This window comes from Diabrotica virgifera, chromosome 7 (assembly GCF_917563875.1).
Source record: "Diabrotica virgifera virgifera chromosome 7, PGI_DIABVI_V3a".
Taxonomy (NCBI): domain Eukaryota; kingdom Metazoa; phylum Arthropoda; class Insecta; order Coleoptera; family Chrysomelidae; genus Diabrotica; species Diabrotica virgifera.
Window position 1 is genome coordinate 183,933,002 of NC_065449.1, and position 21,475 is coordinate 183,954,476.

At 32.3% G+C, this 21,475-nt stretch overlaps 1 protein-coding gene across 2 annotated transcripts in view; it reads right to left on the reverse strand.

Annotated features, from left to right (window-relative positions):
• LOC114326823 (probable serine/threonine-protein kinase clkA) overlaps window positions 1-21,475 on the reverse strand; it is a 131,114-nt gene that overhangs the window by 6,183 nt on the left and 103,456 nt on the right. Inside the window, exons 4-5 of one of the 2 annotated variants that reach the window (XM_028275272.2) lie at window positions 11,952-13,590; window positions 2,229-2,285 (exon numbers count right to left, since the gene is read on the reverse strand). In XM_028275272.2, coding sequence (XP_028131073.2) covers window positions 2,229-2,285; window positions 11,952-13,590 — 1,696 coding nt within the window. The remainder of the gene's footprint in view (window positions 1-2,228; window positions 2,286-11,951; window positions 13,591-21,475) is intronic. The other variant, XM_028275273.2, reaches the window with a different exon arrangement.

Genomic DNA, 21,475 nt, shown 5'->3' on the forward strand with positions numbered 1-21,475 from the left:
ACGCAGTGATAAGAGCGAAAATGTGCAGTTAGTAGAATTAAATGAGGTGGTAAATGCTGTTAGAAAAACCCAAATGCAGTCGTCGTTACTCCTTCTCAAGTGTACTAAAAGTTTTCACATTCAGAGATATTATTAGTTATTTAACTAACAACTGCATTAAAGGGGCGATTAATAATTGAGATATTTTAACGCGTGAGCGGGGCGAGCGCGTTAATGTTCGAGATTGTTAATCGCCATTTTAATTCACGAGTTCGTTACAAAACTTTTCTGTCGACCGTACGTTTCAGAAATAAAGATATCTTAGTTTAAATGTTTATTTACTTAACGATAAACAACAAATTTTTCAGCTTTCATTAACTTTATTCAAAGTTTAATTTTCCTTAGTGGTAGTTTTATTATTGTAAACATTAATATTCGAAATAGTACAATTACTGAAATTAAAGGAAGGTATTGATAAATAATTATCTGCTGTATAGCATTTTGACAAATTTATATTTAAGTCTTCTTGGACCTCTGTAAATTCTGTGATAAAAGAAGAAGCGGTGGTGCTGAAGGAAGTACTTTGACAAGGTTTACTGGTATTTTGTCCCAAGAGTTTTTCAGCCGTCTCAAGTTTATTCTGCATGGAATTATCTATATAACCTTCTGCTACAGCAGTCGATTTTGAGCCACCTAGTCTTTTAATAGCTGAAAAGTCTGCACCACTGTCACACAGTATTGAGGCAGAGGAACGTCTAAAACAATGCCCAGTGTAGAGATGCGGGTGCTCTAATTTCAAAAATTTAGCAATAACAAAAGGAATTTTGGAAAACGTATTTATTCCAACTGGATGTGTGGAACATTTGTTATTTTTATAAAAAATAAAAAATTAAACTCTTCATCAATATCCATCTTTTGATTTTTCAAATACACAGAATTTTAAACAATAAAGTAAATAATGACATACAATGACAGATAGTACTAACAGCGGCTACTTGATTTTAAATTTTTTAGTGGGAATATAAATAGGTATATGTTTGGTTGCCTACACCACAGGTCACTGCCAATCACAGATCGTTTAATTAATTAATGCAATCAATGTATATTGTGTTGCCAATAATGAAATCGTTCATTAATAGAAAATCATTCAGTAATAGGGGTCATTAATCAATGATTTTGAGGGTGTTAATATTGATCATAAATGGACGGTCGACGGAAAAATATTTTAATATTCTTATAAAGAACTAATACAGATTGACTAAATTTTTCAAAATACTTTGTAAGTTTTAAATAGGTATATCATTTGTCAGATTAGAGATCATAGAATACCAGGAGCAGTATTATTTATTTTGTTTGAGGACGCTGCTTAGTTCCCATAGGTAAAACCGATGTTCTGAGTAAAGGCTCTAGAAATATTAACTATACATAGAATTGGTAATATCATTTGGAACCCAATCTCGTGAAAATTTGTTGTAAATCTGTGTGTTATCCATGGTTCGTTTGAAAAAATTAATTCGTCGATTGTTTTTGATTTTTGAAGCAATTTACTTTTCTCCATACCTCCTCAATAAAAGTATTCTGATTTAGACTTTCAGAATACTCCCTCCAGTTTTTCTTTTTTTTTTCGTAAGTTTTCCTCGCTAATGCGTCCATCTTTTTTATGTTCCGTTACGTAATGTAGGGTGTTGCTTATACTTGATATAAGTTGACTTTCAATATCAGGCTGTTTCCTGACATGTTTTATCCCACCGTGGTCTTTAAATGTGGTGTTTAATTTTAGTGTTTGTGTATTTTGATATTGCTCTATTGGCTGAGCAGTAGAAGTTTTTAGTTAGATCGCCGTACGTCCTGGGTGGGTTTAGTTAGAGATGTAAAGAGTGATGAGTACAAATTGCAATCTTCTGTGTTGAAGTTCCCGATTTTATGTGCTTTCTTGGTTTCTTTTTCTCTTAGGTTATGAAATAAAAAGACTATTGGTAGAAGGTTTAATCCATGAAGGACAGGGTTGGACAACATTCAAATTCATCAGTGCTATAATATCTTGAGTGCATTGATAGTGTTTTAGGTAATTACTATCACTCTAACCAATGATTAGTCTGTAAATTCTTAAATATTTTAGTTATACATATATGTTTTACCGATTTAGGATGCTGAAAAAAAAATGTGAAAGCCAATAGAAGTGTTATGTTTTAATTTAAGTAAGGTGACGTAAGCAAGACACCACGTGATTTATTTGAGGTAAATCTTACCTTAGTACTTTTATATCAAGTAAATCATCTGAAGATCTGGCTAATTTAAATTGGGACCTACAGTGATTTTAATAATGTAGTGCTTTGTGAAATATAGTTTAGGTAATTTATTATATTATAAGGATATTTTGATAAAAGACTAAAATTTACCAATTGGTACTTTATTTATTATTTAACATAACTCCTTATCTAGTTTTACTTGCAGATAATATTTTACAATATTGATTATTTTCAGGAACAGTTCATACATAAAGGCACAAAATTACGGAAAAAATTAATTTTTTGGAGAATGGGAGATTTTGGACATAAATCCCGAAAAAGGTCGATTTTTATCATATCATTATTTTTTTATATCCTTTTCACAATTTTAGACAATTCGGCTTCGACGTTATCCTTCTACCTTTTCCTGGAATAACCTGGTGATCGTCTACAATCAAGTCTCTCAAAACACACTTAGCCCAGTCGGGATACCATTTGACCTTGCATTAGGAGCTGCCCCAAATTTTATTTTTCTAATCTTTAGGGGGGTCAATAGTAGTATAAATTTAAAATCTCGACTAAATTTGACCGTTGCGTTAGCCGCCATCTTGATTTTAAACGAGAACCGTTTTTGCTCAATATCTCCGCCATTTTCAACTTTTCGACAAAAAATATAGAAACTGAAATTGTTGAAAATGCGATTTTGTATAATTTTGTTTATTATAATTTTTTGCGTGTGGTCCATATTTTCCGAGTTATGGGGAAAAAACAGTGACAGTTAAAGCATAATTATGGATTTATTGAATTATCTCGTTTATTATTACTTTTACAAATTTTAACAAATTTTAACCTATACAAAAATGAAGAGAATAAAATTTTGTACAATTTTGATTTCTTTCATTTTTTTGATGAAATCAATATTTAAGGTAGTACGTATGCGGTAAAGGCGCGAGCATAAGACCCGACTGATTTTAAAGCAATTGTTTTTTTTTTCAATATCTGCCCCATTTTCAACTTTTCAACAAAAAGTGTAAGGACAGAAATTGTTGCAATTACGATTTACTACAATTTTTAGAGAGAACCAGTGGCGGGTCTAAGAGGGGGGATGGAAAAACTCCCCCCAACGGGGTCCAAAATTAAAAAAAAAATGTTGAAATATTAAAATATGTTAGTTGACATGAAACTTAGTAATCGACAGACAAATTCAACTAATAAAACCCGCTAGTTAATAAAATTAAGTAAACTTAATGCTTAAGTTATTATTTATGTCTTTGATGTACTTAGTTTGGTTGGTGTTTCATCGGAAGATTCAAAAATTGTATAAAATATAATTCTCTTTATTTTTGTTTCTGTACAATTATGTCGTAAAATTAATAATAAATGAGACAATTCAATAATTATGCTTCCCCTCCGCTTCCACTATTTTCCTCCTTAACTCGGAGAATATTGATCGCATAAAAAAATTATGGAAAAGAAATTGTAGGAAATTGCGATTCCAACAATTTAAGTTCCTACCGTTTTTGTCGAAAAGTCTAAAATGGCGGAGATATTAAGCAACAACAGTTCTCCTTTAAAATCAATATGGCGGCTAATGCAACCGCGGAATTCAGTCGAGATTTTATATTTACACTACTATTGATCTCCCCTAAAGGATATAATTATAAAATTTGGGGCAGCTCAAAAAAAAAGATTAAATTCAGTAATTATGCTCCCCCACCACTTTTTACTATTTTCCCACTAACTCGGAAAATATCAACCGCATGAAAAAAATTGTTAAAAAGAAATTGTAGGAAATCATATTTGGAACAAGTTAAGTTGAAAATGGCGTAGATATTGAACAAAAATAATTGCTACAAAATCAATCAGGTCTTACGCTCGCGCCATTATCGCATACATACTACCTTAAATATTAACTTTAGCAAAAAAATGAAAGAAACTAAAATTGTGTAGAATTCAATTCTCTCTATTTTTGTATAGGAACATTTTTGTCATAAAACTAACAATAAACAAGATAATTCAATAATTATGCTCTATTTATATATAACTGTCATTATTTTCCGCTATAACTCGGAAAATATCGATGGCACGAAAAAATTGTAAAAATAGAAATGATAGAAAATTACATTTTCATCAATTTTGGTTGTTATACTTTTTGTCGAAAAGTTGAAAATGGCGGAGATATTCAGATTTTCGGAGATTTTAAATTTACACTACTATTGATCCCCCCTAAAGATTAAAAAAATAAAATTTGGGGCAGCTCCTAATGCAAGGTTAGGCCTGTTATTCGTCTAACCCGACTGGACTAACTGTTTTTAACACGCTGTTCTCCTCTGCTCTTACTACATGTTCTGTCCATCTTAGGGAACATCCATAAACTACGTCGTAAAAATTTTGAAGTTTTTAAGACCATCCCTCCTACTGTCGTAAAGCGTCATTTAAAATTGCCCTTATGTCGGTACATCGCAATTTTGCGGCATTGCGGTATTTTTACAATTAAAAAAAATTATATTTATAGAGACAATAGCGACAAATTTAAATATATCAAACGAAGTTGGATGTGCACTCATGGCCTCCTCCCTTCTGTGGTATAGCGTCGAAATAAGCAAAGTCCCCCACTTCCCTTTCAACGACGTAGTTTATGGATGATCCCTTATTTGGTTATGTCTGATTATGGCGCCGTGTCTGATTATTATCGTGTACGGCATCTCGTTCATATAATTTAGACACAGTATGGAGTTTCATCGGTTCCATTTTTGTTGGCGCCCCAAATCTTCGAGGGTATACCGATGAGGACAGTTTCTGTATTTATATAGAAAAGATATAAGAAGATGATTTATATTTAATATTTCCCCACAGTGACAGTTTACATCACCTTTGTCCATTTTACATGTTTTTCCCTGATTTTACTGGAGCGAGCTCCGGTCTTACTTATTCATAGTTTTCCATGTTTTTTTGAAGAAGTTTTTGTGGTTTTCGAGCTTTTTGTAGGGCTGTATACTGTATACATTTCAGCGTGTTAATGGATCTGCAATACTGGCTGCATTATATAGATTTGAGACTGGCATCGGTTTTATGCATCCCATTACTATTCTGCACATCTCATTTAGCGTAGTATCCACTTGTTTGATATGGTAATGCCTAATAAAATAAAAAAAAACTCAAAATGTAAATTCGTACAGGTTGAAACAAATTTTATATCAAAGTTTAGGTAGGTACAAAAGATATTTTCGAGAAAGTATCCAAATCATACAAGGGGATCATTGTTTAAATAATTAAAAAGGGGTCATTTTTGCAAAAAAATACTTTTTTAACTGCTGAGGAAATTCACTTATTAATGAAGGTTTACGGGATTTTTTTCTGCAAAGTGGAAGGGTAAATTTTTCACATAAGACTTACTAAATTAAATTTGACCCCCTATTTATTTAAATAGTTGTATATAAAACTTTAAAAACAAATTTTCAAAAAATTATTTTTAGCGTTTTGAGTAAGCACTATAAAATGTCTTATTTTACAGACAAAGTTGCGCTATGTTACCAGTATTAAGCAAAAAAAATTATTCGAAACATATTTAATATTTTTTGAGATATTGAATTTGTTTATTAAATGTTACTATATTTTCAATTACAAAAACGCGGTTGTTGCCAAAGAGATATTCACCTGAATAAGATCTCATTATTTTTATTTTTATGTATGTTTTCGATAGATAAATGTATTGATAAATTCAAATTTCAATTAAACTCCCCCCTAAAATGGCATTTGAAAATTATTCAAATGTGTTTATATGTAATTTGTTTTTTTAATAACGTCGCGCCGATTAAGTATTTTGAAATGCCGTTTCGATAATTGGGTTGCTGGGAATTTTTTACTAAATAACAAAATTTTTTTGTCGTTTTTTCTTCTTTTTTTTTTTCTTGGAGTTATATTACTACGGGCCCTTTTAGCATTAAATTGCATTAAGAATGTCGAATCTCTGAGTTGTAGATTCTAGACCCAAAAATATTAAGATTTAACTAAAATCTCTTTAATAAAATGTGGCTACTTACTGAGTTACTGATTTTTATTTAAAACTTTAAAAATTATTGTTACTTTAAAATTATTTGACGTATCCTTATCATACTTGGCAGAAAGTGTGGCTATTATACACCCTACTAAATTGTAATTAATAAATGTTTCTAGCTAGTGCCAGAGGCGTACGACAGGGGATAGTGAATGATTGACCCTTCCCAAATTCTACGCCACTGAGTGAATTACTAGTTTAGCGAAATTTTTCGATTCTCCAATACTTTGTATGTAAATAACTTTATTGGTATCGATAAAGTCATCAGTTTGCGAGATATTGGAAGTTTAAAATGAATGAATGAATGAATCAAAATAACTATTCCGTTTCATTTTTAACGTCCAATATCTCGAAAACTAATGACTTAATCTTTACCAGTAAGGAGCACATTATTTACATAGAAAATATTGGAGACTCGAAAAATTTCGCTAAAATATTAATTCCCTCAGTGGCGTAGAATTTGGGAAGGGTAAACCATTAACTATCATTTGTCGTACGCCTCTGGTAGTAGATAGAAACTTTTATTTATCATAATTTAGTAGACTGTATAGTACCCACACTTTCTGCCAAGTATGATAAGGATACGTCAAATAGTTTGAAAGTACTTGGAAAAATAATTTTAAAATTTTTAAATAAAACATCCTGTAACTCAGTAAGTAGCCACATTTTATTTAAGTGATGTTAGACCAACTTTAATATTTTTTTTGCACGATTGATCATTTTTGACTGTTTACCGTGACAGATTTTATGTCAGTACCTAAGTGACATTTACTAGCAACTCGACGGTAAGTAATCCAACTCGACGGTAAGTACTCCAACTCGACGGTAAGTACTCCAACTCGACGGTAAGTAATTCACTTACCGTCGAGTTAAAAAATCTCCTAATTTTAATTTATTTTTTGAAAGAATAAAGAAAACTAACGAATTATTTATTAATATTGAAACTTATGGTACAATTTGTTAAATTATTTAATGAAATCCCACTTGTTTGGGCTGTGGTTTCACTTCTAACAGAAACTCCTGCAGAATCGCATACATTAGTAGTATCCAACATTTTTTCTCTTCAAATACGCGATCAAAGTTGAAAACTTGGAAATATCAATGCCATCATAAAGAAAAACGGTGGATTTAATCATTGAATATTCTGCCCAGAGGCTTCCAGGAGCTTTCAACTGCATATGCCTTTGAACGAAATATGCCAATAGAGTCTTTTCTTCGATTCTTAAATTCTTGCCTTCGCACCATTTTTTAAAACTTTGGTAGGTATTTTGATAACGGATTTTGGATTTTTCGGGAATAATTGCGGAACACTCTTCTTCCCAATCCCGTTCAATTTATTCAAATTCACTTTCGCTCATATTTTAATTTATAATAATCAAAATTGTACTTAAAATTATTGACAACTAAAGAAAAACTCAATTTTCCATTGTTGTTATGCACCCTAGTTACTACCTAACAACCAAAGTATCTAACTTGATAAAATGAATGAAACTAGTCAATATGATGAAAATGTTTAATTTTATAATTTATAATGGTATCAATCGTGCAAAAAACGTTATAAGCATGTCGAACGTTAAGGGTAACCGATCTCAGACAATAATTGGAGTCGTCGCTCCGCTCCTCCTCCAAACAATTGTCTTCGATCGGTATAAAACCCTTACCGTTCTCCATACTTAATATACTATAGGTCTAGAATCTACAACTTAGAGATTCGACATTATTAATGAAACTTAAGCCTAAAAGGGCCCGTAGTAATATAACTCCAAGAAAAAAAAGAAGAGGAAAAAAAACAAAAAAAATTGTTAATTAGTGACAAATTCCCAGGAACAAAATTATCCAAACGGCATTTCAAAATATTTAATCCCTGCGACGTTATTAAAAAAACAAATTATAAATAAATTTGAATAATTTTCAAATGCCATTTTAGGGAGAAGTTTAATTGAAATTTGAATTTATCAATACATTTATCGAAAATATACATAAAAATAAAAATAATAAGATTTAATACAGGTGAATATTTCTTTGGAAATAACCGCGTTTTTGCAATTGAAAGTAGAGTAACATTTTATAAACAAATTCAATATCTTAAAAGATATTAAATATTTTTGGACCAATTTTTTTTTATTAATACTGATAACATAGCGCAACTTCTCCTGTAAAATAAGATACTTTATAGTGCTTATTTAAAACGCTAAAAATAATTTTTTGCAAATGGGTTTTTAAAGTTTTATGCAGTGGCGGCTGGTCCTAAGGGGCCACCGAGCCATGACACTGGCTCTGAAAAATATACTTACAGGAAAACACATTGAACAATAAAAATAATTTTATTTTTACTATGCTTTTTTCAATATCAATGCATTATCTACATACATTATTTATCATTATGTAATTTAATATCTACGACAAAACAAATAATTCCTGTGAGTTATTCTGTCCGAGCACCATTCCGTATGGCTCGAGATTTGACTTCAAAAGCGTAGGAAAAGGTAGACGCGGCCAGCTTACAACGGACGCCGGGGTTTATGAGATTCCGAGCCAGACAAACTTTGGCTCGAGTGTGTTTTAGAATGTGACTTTGCTAGTGTTAGAATGTGTGTTAGAATGGTTTTTGCTTATCTATAACTTTTTAGCATTGATTTGAAATTTCATCTAGCTTTTCAAATTTTAAAGGCTGTGTAAGAATTTTAAATACATATATATTCAAAAAATTGCCGGATTTGTGGATGTGATAAAAAAATGCATTTTTCTGTTTCGTGTGTGTTTTGTTTGGGAGCGATTCTACATGGGCAAGACATGGTATCATTGATTTAGTGCATATTTACGAAAAAATAAATATTATGCCTTGCCTTATTTTCATAATTCTTTATCCATGCGATCATCTAATTATACATAAATATCAATTTTCAAGATACTGTGTCAAAAAACGAAAAAAAAAATCCTTTTTCATCCAGTACGGTAAATTTACATATTAAGTTGTGTTAAGGGTAAATTTACCTATGGTAAATTTATCTATTTGTGCACCGCCTCTCTTAGTAGTCACGAGCCGCCACTGGTTTTATGTATAATTATTTAAATAAATAGGGGGTCAAATTTAATTTGGCAAGTTTTATGTGAAATATTTACCCTTCAACTTTGCAGAAAACAATCCTATTGACCTTCATTAGTAATTGAATGACTTCAGCAGTTAAAAAAGTATTTTTTTTGCAAAAAATGATCCCTTTTTAATTATTTAAACAATGATCCCCTTGTATGATTTGGATACTTTTTTGAAAATATCTTTTGTACCCACCTAAACTTTGATATAAAATTTGTTTCAACCTGTACGAATTTACATTTTGATTTACATGTAGTGTAATTTTATTTTACTAGACTAGATCCAGATAGGGAACGCATATTTAGGTGTTAAAAAACACAGTGCCTGTGCCGTTGTTCTTAAGATGCCAGTATGCACATTAAGAGCATTAGCTAACAACGACAATATTATAATGATTCAAATTATATTGATAGTGAAGATTCTGTCTAACAATAAAGTAAGTTAAATAAAGAAAAAATCTTACTTGAAAGTAAACCTGGGGGAAATAATAAAGAAACAATAGATACAGTGATTAAAACGGAGAATAAAAACCAAATAATAAAAGTGAAAACGGAAAAACAATAGGTAAGGTAAATATACCAAAAAAAACATAAGAGAGAAAAACATGCTTTCATGTTTATATTATTTTGTATTATTACTAGTCACATATAAATGAAAACTAGATTGTAGGACGGGATATCTGTAGTCCCATTTTTCTGATACGATAAAACATATTTCGGATTGTGAACAGCCTTTTTACTTGCTAATAATTGTTCCAAATTAGTTTTAGATACAAAAAAGGGACTGTCCAAAACAAAAAGAGATACATAGAATTAAAAAATATTTACTTTAGAAAAATGCTAAAGCTAAAATACCTTATATGTAAGAAGAAAAACTACCGTTGTAGTATAAATATTGTATTATGTATTATAGTCAAAGCCCGAATTTCAGGCACTCCTAGGTTTGACTTGGCAATCCTCAGGTCTGACTGACTGTCTTAGTCAAAGCCCGAAATAAATTACAGTTTTGCCTTTGACTAGTCAAACCTAGGAGAGAGTACGTTAGTCAGACAAAGGTCGAAATTTAATTTTATGAACTTTGACTAGTCATACCCCGATCAGCTATTAAAATGTCGTAATTTCTTAGATTATGTTTAATAAAACGTCATTTTTTAATTTTAATGTTTATTATTTTTATATTGTCGTAATTAAAATAAAAAAATAGTGTTTATTCTCAGATGTTGAGGCATTATGGCATTTAGGGTTGCACAATACGTTAGACCTTTTTAACTTACGTAATTTGAAAGAGCATTTCTTATTGCTGTACCATTTTATAAATTCTTGTCCTCCAAATTTAGAATCTTTTTTACTAATTTCTCTTAGAGGCAAAGACAGCTTAACGTCTAGAAAATATTCGAAATTAGGAAATTTCTCCTTGCATTCTTTTATTTGATTTCTTGAGAAAAGTGTGTTTATTGTTCCGTATTTCGTACCAACTCTAAATAAACCGTCAATTGTTTTATCTTGTATGCTACTCAAAATATTTCGAGCATCCTCTTTGGCTCTATCAAAGCTTGCGATAGGTATTGTTACAGTTTTTCCGATTGAAATGGGAGGACATTTTTTTTTCGCTTAATTGTTTCATAGCATTAGCCTGGGCATGAAGACCTTCAATCGCATTTCCTTTATTTATTTTAATATTTTCTGTCTGTGCACAACGCATGCTCGAACGCGTGCCAAAGAGATCCTAGAAATATTTTGGGTACCATACATAATAAAACAATAATTGACGGTTTTTATAGAGTTGGTACGAAATACGGAACAATAAACACACTTTTTTCAAGAAATCAAATAAGAGAATGCAAAGAGAATTTTCCTAATTTCGAAGATGTTCCAGACATTAAGCTGTCTCTAAGAGAAATTAATACAAAAGATTCTAAATTTGGAGGACAAGGATTTATAAAATACCAAAGCAATAAGAAGTGCTCTTCAAAACCATGTAAGTGTAAAAGGTCTAAAGTATTATGCAACAGTAAATGCCATAATGCCTCAACATGAGAGAATAAACACTATTTTTTTAAATTGAATTACGACAATATGAAAATAATAAACATTACAATTAAAAAATTACGTTCTATTAAAGCTAATCTAACAAATTACATTTTAATAGGTAATCGGGGTTTGACTAGTCAAACCCCGATTTCATAAAATTAAATTTCGCCCTTTGCCTGACTAACGTAGTCTCTCCTAGGTTTGACTTAGTCACTAAGTTTGACTAGTCTATTCAAAGGCTGAAACTCTAATTTATTTCGGGCTTTGACTAAGACCGTCATTCAGTCAGACCTGAGGATTGCCTAGTCAAACCTAGGAGTGCCTGAAATTCAGGCTTTGACTATAACATATGTACATAATAATAATACTATAGTTTCAAGTCTTAAAACAAATTCAAAACAATATACTTGAATTATCGGTTGTTTTTAAAGAGTAAAATTGAAAAGTGTATGCTAAATTTTATACAATTTTTTATAAACTTCATAATATTGGTTTATGACGTTTTTAAATTTTAGTCTTCGTATACAAAACAAAACAAAAATTTAAAATGATTGTCGACTTACCTGCTGACAGGAGTTGTTGAGCTGAGCTTGGGTACAGTTGGTGTATACTGGGTAAAAGGTGTACTTCTTGGCGTGCTGTTGAATGAACTTGGACTGTTCTGTGTATTTTGTCTGTTCTGGTTGTAGTTAGAAGTTTGTTGAGCAATCTGACTATATGCGGCGTTGGTTCTTGGTGCAAACGTCGTAGGGAAATTGTTGTTGTTGTTGTTGTTGTTGTTGTTGTTGTTGTTGGAAACGCTGAATGGCTTAGGGTTTAAAGTTGTAGGGTAGTTTTCGTTTTGCTTGAATGGAGTGGTGGGTTTCTTCTCAAAATTGCTTGTATATTTAGGATTGTTACTTGGGTAGTTTTCGGTCCTCTCAGATCCTGGTGATTTGAACGTCTGCTTGGTTTTCGTAGTTTCGTATTGGCTTACGGTAGTCTTTTGAGTGTTGTATTGTGTTCCGGTACTACTTGCTGGTTTAACTTTTGGTATGTCGTATTGAGTATTATAATCTTGAGCAACAGTTGATTTTACTTTGGGAATATCGTAGTTGTCATCGTAGTTGGTGCTTTGTTTAGGAGCAGCCGAAGTATACTGTGCATTGTTGGAACTTCTGCTAGGTGGAGGGTTGTATTGTTGTTGCCTGAATGGAGCTGGAGTGCTTATTGTGTAAACAGGACTATCAGTGTATTCGCTTGTTTGTGGACGTCTCTGTCCATTTCTAGATTTGTAATTGTTGATGGCTGTAGTGTATTGCTCGGAGTTTAAAGTAGTTGAAGTTGGTCTGGAGGTTGTTGGTTCATAACTACCGGCGAAGTTGTTTACAAAACCTGTAAATTTGGTTACTGGGCGTCTTGTTTGAGCAGATTGGTTGTTTTTACTGTAATCATTGTTGTAAGTATTATTATTTTGGTTTTTATTGTAGTCAGTGTTCTGGTTTCTATTATAATCCGTATTTTGATTTTTATTATAATCAGTATTTTGGTTTCTGTTGTAATCATTGTTCTGATTTCTGTTGAAATCATTATTTTGGTTTCTATTATAGTCATTATTTTGGTTTCTGTTATAGTCATTGTTTTGATTTCTATTATTGTCGTTGTTCTGATTTCTATTATAATTATTATTTTGGTTCCTATTATATTCATTGTTTCTGTTGTTGTATTCATTGTTTCTGTTTTCCTTTCTGCTGTTATCATTTTGATTGCTTCTGTTATATTCATTGTTCTGATTTCTATTGTACCCATTGTTCTGGTTTCTATTGTATTCGTTGTTTCTGTTACCGTTTTGGCTGTTTTCATTTTGTTCGTTTCTGTTTTGGACAGGTCTTCTAGATTTGTTTCTTACAACCTTACGCTTCTGTTCATAGTCTTGATTCTGGTTAATATTTACATTATCGTCATAATCTTCGTCTCTTTCCTTACCATTATTTCTATTGTTATAGAAATTAGAACTACTAGAACTCTTGAAAATTTCTCTGTCATTGTTATTGTTGTTGTTGTACTTTTGTCTGGGAGCAGCACTGAAGGTTTTTGGTTGTTTAGTTTGATCTACAACTTTCGCCTGTTGCTCACGGTTGATCCTGGCGTCACCTGTTTCAGCTCGTTGAAGCGCAAAGGTCTCTTCGTCTTCTCCATATTTATGGGGTTTGGATTCAAATCCTAAAACAAAAATGAGTATCACAATATTGAAAAATTAAAAATGGTATTTATTATCTTTAAAACATTTTAATTAAACAACCAATTCCGTGAACATGTATAGTCCAGCCGTCAGAGACCAAAATGTCACTGAACCTCTTCCAAATCATAAGTACCCATAGAATAAATTTTACTGATTTTCGCTGTGAACTGATATTGCGCCTCTGAGCGCGCTATTAAAATATCGATATCTTGGCCAAAAATAAACCTGCAAACTTTTTGCTTAGCTGCAAATATTCATTTTGAGCTCTTCTATCATTAATGTTAATTAAAGTATAAATGTTTATTGCTTGAATTTGATTTAAACCCTTTTAAACAAATTAATCTACAAATTTTTCAAGAAAATTATAATTTCAAACGGGTATAATTTTAACACAAATAAAGATAAGGTAATTTAACAAACTTTATTTGCAAGTCTGAATTAAGCTTTAAAATGAGACTTCTTATTGCTTATTTTCATGCGTAGAAGCCGAGTTACTATCGAAAAAGCTTCGAAAAATACTTATTTTGGAATTTGCATTAGGCACTAATTTTAGAATATCCTAAGTTCTAATTATTGGATTTAAGATTGGTAAACGCCATTTTCTTTGTTTTTTATTAAGGCACAAATTTTATTTAAATTTTTTTATCTTTTAGTTTAGGAGCTTTATAAACAAGTAATAATTGTTTATAACAATTTTTTGCCAGACATAGAAATCTAAAAGCAGTGTGGATCTCAGAGTGTGCATACGCTGACGATCTAGTGATATTTGGGATAAATGAGGAAGCACTCAATTGAAATTTATAAGTATGGAACTCTGCACTATTTAAACGAAATTTGAGGATCAGTAATGAGAAAAAGAAAGTAATGGCATGTGGAAAAAATAGAAAACAAACTAAGATAACAAATAACGGAAATACACTTAAACAAGTCGAAACTTTCAAATATTTGGGAGTACAAATAGAACTGGTGAACTGAAGAAACTGAAAGAAGTTCGAGAATAGAAAGTCCTGCAGGGATGTACATACCACGCAATCAAAAGTACGTTTTTGTCCAAAAAAGAAGTATCCCAAAAAGCCAAAGTGACCATATACAAGACGGTGTTTGTGTCGATTTTAACTTTTGGTAGTGAAAGTTGGACGCTTACTGATAAATCACGATCGAAAATATAGAGCATAGAAACGAAGTTCCTAGGAAGAATAATGGGTATAACCAGGTTAGATAATGACATACGTGGCAGAAACACGACCCGATACAGAGAGGACAAAAAGATTCCTCGAAACAGCGGAGATGAAAACGCTTCGAAAAATCGATGGTAACACTCTATGGGACAGAGCTAGAAGTACAGATATACGACCGAGATGCAAGGTGGATAACATTAATAACTGGGTAAGAAACAGAAGAATAGAATGGAATGACCACATAAGCCGAATGACAACAAATGGGATAGTCAGGACAGCGAGAGACGGTTCCCCAATAGGATGACGATCAGTGGGAAGACCACAAAAACGATGGAACAACAACTTACTAGAGGCACATTGAAAAAACAGACAGAGTTATGTCTATACAAAAAGAAGAAGAAGAGAAGAACTAGGTTAGACAGGATTATAAATAAGACAGTCAGAGAACATCTTAAGGTCTAACCAATTATTAAGAAAATTGAAGAGGCGCAGTTGAGATGGTATGGACACGTGGTTAGAATGAATCAAGAAAGACCAGTTAAAAAAGTATGGGAAGCCTGAAGACAAACTTAAGACACCAAGATGCAGGCCAATGAAGATATGGGATATGGGATGATAATGTCACCTCAATCCTAGAGACAAGAGGAATCAGCAAAAAACAAGCAAGAAACCAAGCAAAGAATAAGAAGCAATGGAGAAAAATTGTACATGCAATTAACTAAAGACATTACATCCGACACCTTAGGGTAAATGGGTTTGGGATTATATATAACAATTTTTGACCACTCGGATCGAAATCCAATCAGAATTGAAAATGCCACGGTGACCTCTATTTGGCGCCTAGACTATAACGCAACTTTTAAATTTTATTTACATACAGTTAAATGTGAATGCAAATACATATTGTAAACAAGCTATATAATTATTATGAATCGGTGTATTTATAAAATGGTATTCTAACCTTCTCTATAAACAATTTTTGCAAAATCATCGAGCATCACAATCTGTTACCATCTTGTTTCGAAGATGATACTTTCGCGATAAAAATTTTCAGGAAACATTTATTTATTACTATAACATTACTCGTCTTGATCCCACGTTATTAGCTTATGGAAACCAGCTTTCTGTTCTCATCATTATGATTTCAAATTATTATTCTTGCAATTACATAACCGTACTTAAATTCCTTGATTTGTTAATGCTCTCGGTTTATACTGCAGTAATGTCAGATGCAAACATGATTTGAACTTAATTTTTTAGATCTTTAGGGGGTATTTGTAGGCTAAGAAGAAGTTGTGTAGAACCCTACAGGGTGGCCAGGCGAAAACGAAACAGATGTGTTATCAGGAACTATGAAACATTCAGCGACAGGTCAATTTTTGATTAAAGGGGGACACATTTTTCCGATATTTTCGATTATGTTGCTTTCATACCTAAGCCAGCATAAGAATCACCTCAATATTTTTTAATGTCAAAGTATGTGTAATCTAATGTCATAAGGGTCAAAGAAAGGCCAACTAATACAGTATGTTTAATTTTAAGTTAGATATACACCCTATACATGGTAACACTGCGCATTGTCGAGTACCAGACGGTGCTCACTTCCCACGCTAATGCAACTGATTCTCGCCGATTTTAACTCCGTCGCTTCGTCCTCCGCCGTCATTCGTCATTAAACAACGATAGGGAAATAAGCAATGTTGCCGATTTTAGCGCTTCCTTCTGTGACTTATATCTAATCCAAAACTAAACGTATAGTATGTAGTTTGAAAGCCCTTATAATTCTCTATACATTAGTTGTAGGATTAGTTGTAGAACCCCTTCGCTGCGTCAACTAAACGCATACCGCTGACCAGTGCAGCAGCACTGTATTGGTTTTGTGTATTTAGTAAAGTAGAGGAGCCCAAGCGGGGATTTTTGCAGTTACTCGAGCGCGTTAGATTATCATATGGGAAGAAACCTGGTGCCCTGCAGACGTACCTCTACCATATATTGGCTCTTAACACAGGGGAGTTCGTTAAGGAGGGCCCGAAAAAAAAATCTATCCTTAAAAATACTCGAAATTGTCAGATTAAGATATGGTAAGTTAAGTACATGCAAAAGAGTGTATATTTAAAAAATCTGACTATTTGAGCTGGGCATAAGGAAATGGGTGAGCCCCAAAGTTTCACAAGAAAAAAGCGAATATTTCGCGAAATGAACGTTAGATTGAAAAACTAAAAAATACGTGTTCAATATTTTTCAAAAATCTATCGAATGATACCAAACATGACCCCTACGGAGAAAGGTGGGGGGTAATTTTAAAATTTTACATACAAATGCCGCGATATTTCGCAAATTAAACATTAGATTGAAAAACTGCAAAATACACTTAATCAATATTTTTGAAAAATCTATCGAATGGTACCAAAAACGACCCTCACGGAGGGTTACTTTAAAATCTTAAATAGGAGCCCTAAATTTTTATTCCAGATTTGGATTCTTTACGTAAAAATAAGCAACTTTTATTCGAAACATTTTTTTTGAATTATGGATAGATGGCGCTACAATCTGAAAAAACCATTGTTGGAAATGGAAAATTCAATTAAAAATGGAAAGTCCCCACTAAAATGGAAAACTTTACTTAACTTATTTTGGTTTTAGGACCTACTCTTCACAACCCAATAAGTCCCCAAAGCGCTCGAGTGACTGCACATTTAGTATACTTGCTCCCCTACTATTAAATACAATTTTTTGGATCTAAACTAAAATTTTATTCATAAAACCAGGAACAAAAAATTGTAAAAAATAAAAAAAAGTATAGAAAATATTAATTTTTTGGTAATGTCTTTCTATATTAATTGATACATGATATTCTCTGAAACAGTTGCCTAAGAAGAGGCCAGGTTTATCGGGACATTCTTGACAATAATAAACAATAGCTGTGCGTATTTAATTTTTATTGCATATCCCGACATTTTTTTAAGAGTTCTATGCATGTCGAATCGGACAACTTTTCTATTTTGGAAAATTTTCGTGAGCGGTGCCGGCGTCCATACAATGATACAGGTTTATTCAAAACAGTTTTCCAAATTCTGTAGGATTTGTGTAGTGGTTCGTAGGCATTCGTTGAAAATTCGTTTTACATAGATCTTCTAAGGATAACGGTGGTGTTCCATAGATTTTACTTTTTAGGTGTCCTAAGAAAAAAAATCTAGAAGAGGCAACTTTGGTAACCGAGGAGACTGTTTGATGCTACCTCTTTTTCCAATTGAATGTCGTGGACAATTAATTTTGGTCTAAATATAGACGAAGAAGTGAAGCATAATGCATAGTGACACCTGTTGAAAATTCTACTGGTATCTATCCTATTGCTGATCATTTTTAATAATATTATTCAAGGCAGGATTGACATGTCTTTCAGAAAATACATTTTTTCAGTCAAATTGCAGGTAAAAAAAATGATCCCACCAGTCGACCAACAAAAATACCAGCCTATCTAATTTTTACGGTTGCTGTTTGCAGTATTTACCTTTGGAAAATTCTGTGATTGTTCAAGTATTAAAGAAAAACGTCCCAGAAAAAATATTAAAGTGAAACTGTAGATCGCGCACTAATCGTTCACTGATTATGCCACAAAATTTTAACTGTGCTCTGAAAATTTTTGATAGTATACGTTTTATAACTCAGCTGTGATAATTTCCAACGTCGTGTCATAATTCAGTGACAAAGAATTCCAAAATTATTTAAAGTTTTCTTGTCTCAAATACATACAGTTTAACAAAAAGATAACAGTTGACTTTCATCTCTATCAGGGTAATGACCTAATTACTACCTAGCAACCTACCTACCAGGTGTGGGAGTCATATGTTGCCCTAAAGCCATATCCATAGGGATCATATCCATCCTTTGGATTTAATAATGTATTTATTTATGTTAGACATTTTTTTTTGAAAAATGGCTTTGGCAGAGCCAATTAGCCAGACTTGTTTGTGATTGATTACAGATTCATAGTCATAAATTTCTTATTTCATAACAGACAGTTTTTCATACAGATTCATAGTACATACTACAATATTATTTTTAGATACATAGGCACACTGTGTTGCTTTTTTTTTATTTCGTTTTTTTTTATTTTTTTTTAATGTGTTTTTTTAATATATATTTTAATTTGAGCTAAACGCTTTTTTTTACTTTCTTTTTTTTATTTTTCTTTTCATTTTTTTTTAATTTTAGACATTTTTTAATTTTTAATTTTTTTGTTAGACATTTAATCTTTTTCTAAAAGGTTTTAAGCTTGGTATTTTTGGGTGGCTTAGCATGTTCTTGTAACACTGATGATGCTCATTTTACAGACCAGAAAACGTTTTGTTGTGATATTTTTGGCCCATTGGGTTTTTTAAATAAATAATTTTTTTAACAAGAAAAATTTTTCATTATATTTACTTGTAATTAATGGTATGCAGCCAGCTACAGGAAATTCTTCCTTGTGGATAAAAAGGCAACACTCTAGTCTAGGTAGCCCAAGTAAGCAATTAAAAAATAATTGGGGTTTGCTTAGTAAAAATTTCTGTATCGACATAAGTTTTTAAGATACAGGGCGTTAAAGAAAAAAAAATTACACATTTTTTGAGATTTTGCCGAAACTACTGGCAGCATTGTAATGAAATTTAGTGGGTCGCAAAAGGAGAACAGAACAGAATTGTGACTTCTGTGAGGCCATAGGGTTGCTGAAACATTAGACGTTTGAGGTGGCATCGGCAGGAGAAGCTCAGATTTGCCGCTCCTGTCTAAAGGATCACAAGTGGGCCCTACCTCGATGTACCATACCATACCATACCACGGAATAAATTACCTATTTCTTCTGTCTAAAATTTTGTGTTTCAGTCTCACTATGACGTTTTATCCTAAATTGGAGCGCATGTATATATACATATCCAATCCTGTTACTCCGTGAAGGAGCATAGGGCATCCACGAAGCTTCTCCATTCCCCTCTATTTCTGGCCATGGTTGCTATTTCTCCCCAGGTTTTCTTCATACTTTTGTAGTTTTCTTCAATGGTACTCCTCCATATTTTGGTCGGGCGTCCTCTGCTTCTTCGTCCTACTGCACTCCATTTGAGTGCTTATCTGCGTTTTCTTTCCTCAGGGTGTGTCCCAGCCAGTTCCATCTTTTCCTCTTTATTGTTGTTCTGATGGCTGCTTGTTTGGTTTTCCTCCATAGCGCTACATTTTTTATGGTATTGGGCCAATATACCTTTAGAATGTTACGTATACATCTATTTACAAAAAACTTGGATTTTATTTACATTTCCGTCAATTATTACCCATGTTTCACTTCCATGAAGTAGCACAGTTTTCACGTTACTATTAAATAGCCTTATTTTAGTATTTTGGCTAATCTGTGTTGATCTCCATATATTTGCGAGGGTTCCAAAGGAATGTTGTGCTTTTCGTAATCTCTGTTTAATATCTGCTTGAGCTACACCTTTTGTACTGATTATACTGCCTAGGTAGCAAAACTCTTGAACCTGTTTTATTTCTTGTTGGTTGATGTATAGTTTGTCACAGTTAGATATTCCTATTCTCATCTCTACTGTCTTGTTCGTATTGATTTTAAGACCCAGATCTGTCTCGAGACAGATATCATCTGCGTATTCCATATCTGCTAGTTTCTTGTTCTGAAGGTAGTTCCAAGGGATCCCGTTTTTTCTTTCAATTGTTTTTTCCAGTAGATGGTTAAGACATATATATTAAAGAGCAAAGGTGACTGTATGCAACCTTGTTTTATACCTTCTTCTATTGTTATTTTATTTGTCATTTGCCCTTTATGCAGTACCTGACATGTTGTTTGCTGATACATCATTTTTATTTGATTATTTGATTATTTGATTTGATTATTTTATTTGATTATTTTATTTGATTATTCTAATGATCTCAGGAGGTAATTTATTTAGCTTTAAGATTTTCCACGGGGCTGTGTGTTTTATGCTGTCGAAGGCTTTAGCAAAGTCTATAAGGGCCATTATCAAGGCTGAGTTCTTCTCTATAGTTTCGTCTATGATGATTCTTGCTGTCGAAATTTGGTCTATACAGGATCTTCTCCTTCTGAAACCCGCTTGTTCTTTTCTGAGAGTTGTGTCTATTATATTGTTGATTCTTTGATGAACAATAAATGCTAATATTTTATGTATGGAACATAACAGCGTTATTCCTCTTCAGTTTTCACATAGCTGTACGTCCCCTTTTTTTGGAAGCTTAACTATAATTCCATTATTCGGAACTATATTCCATATCCACGAGGAAAAATTTCCTCTAGTTGGCTGTATACCATTACAAAAAGGATTTTATATATTCCATATATTATTGGAGCGCATGTGATAGTTTTAAATCTATTCTTCGTTTTGCTATTTATTTACATTAATTTTTTAGTTTATACTTTTCCTTATTTACCGTTAAATTTTATTTTTCTTTCTTTTATTTACTAATGATTTTTAAATCTTTGTATTATTTAGCATTAATATTAGGTCGCCGCTCCAATACCAATAAGCCTACGGTTAAATATATGTCAAACATCTAATATTTTCTCAGAAGACACGAATAACGAGCTATTGCATGATTAATAATTACGTATTCGTATGCTATTCACCGCATTGCTGCGTTCTTCTTCAGCGGCGGTACAACCTTTTGCATCTTTCCGCCGCAAACG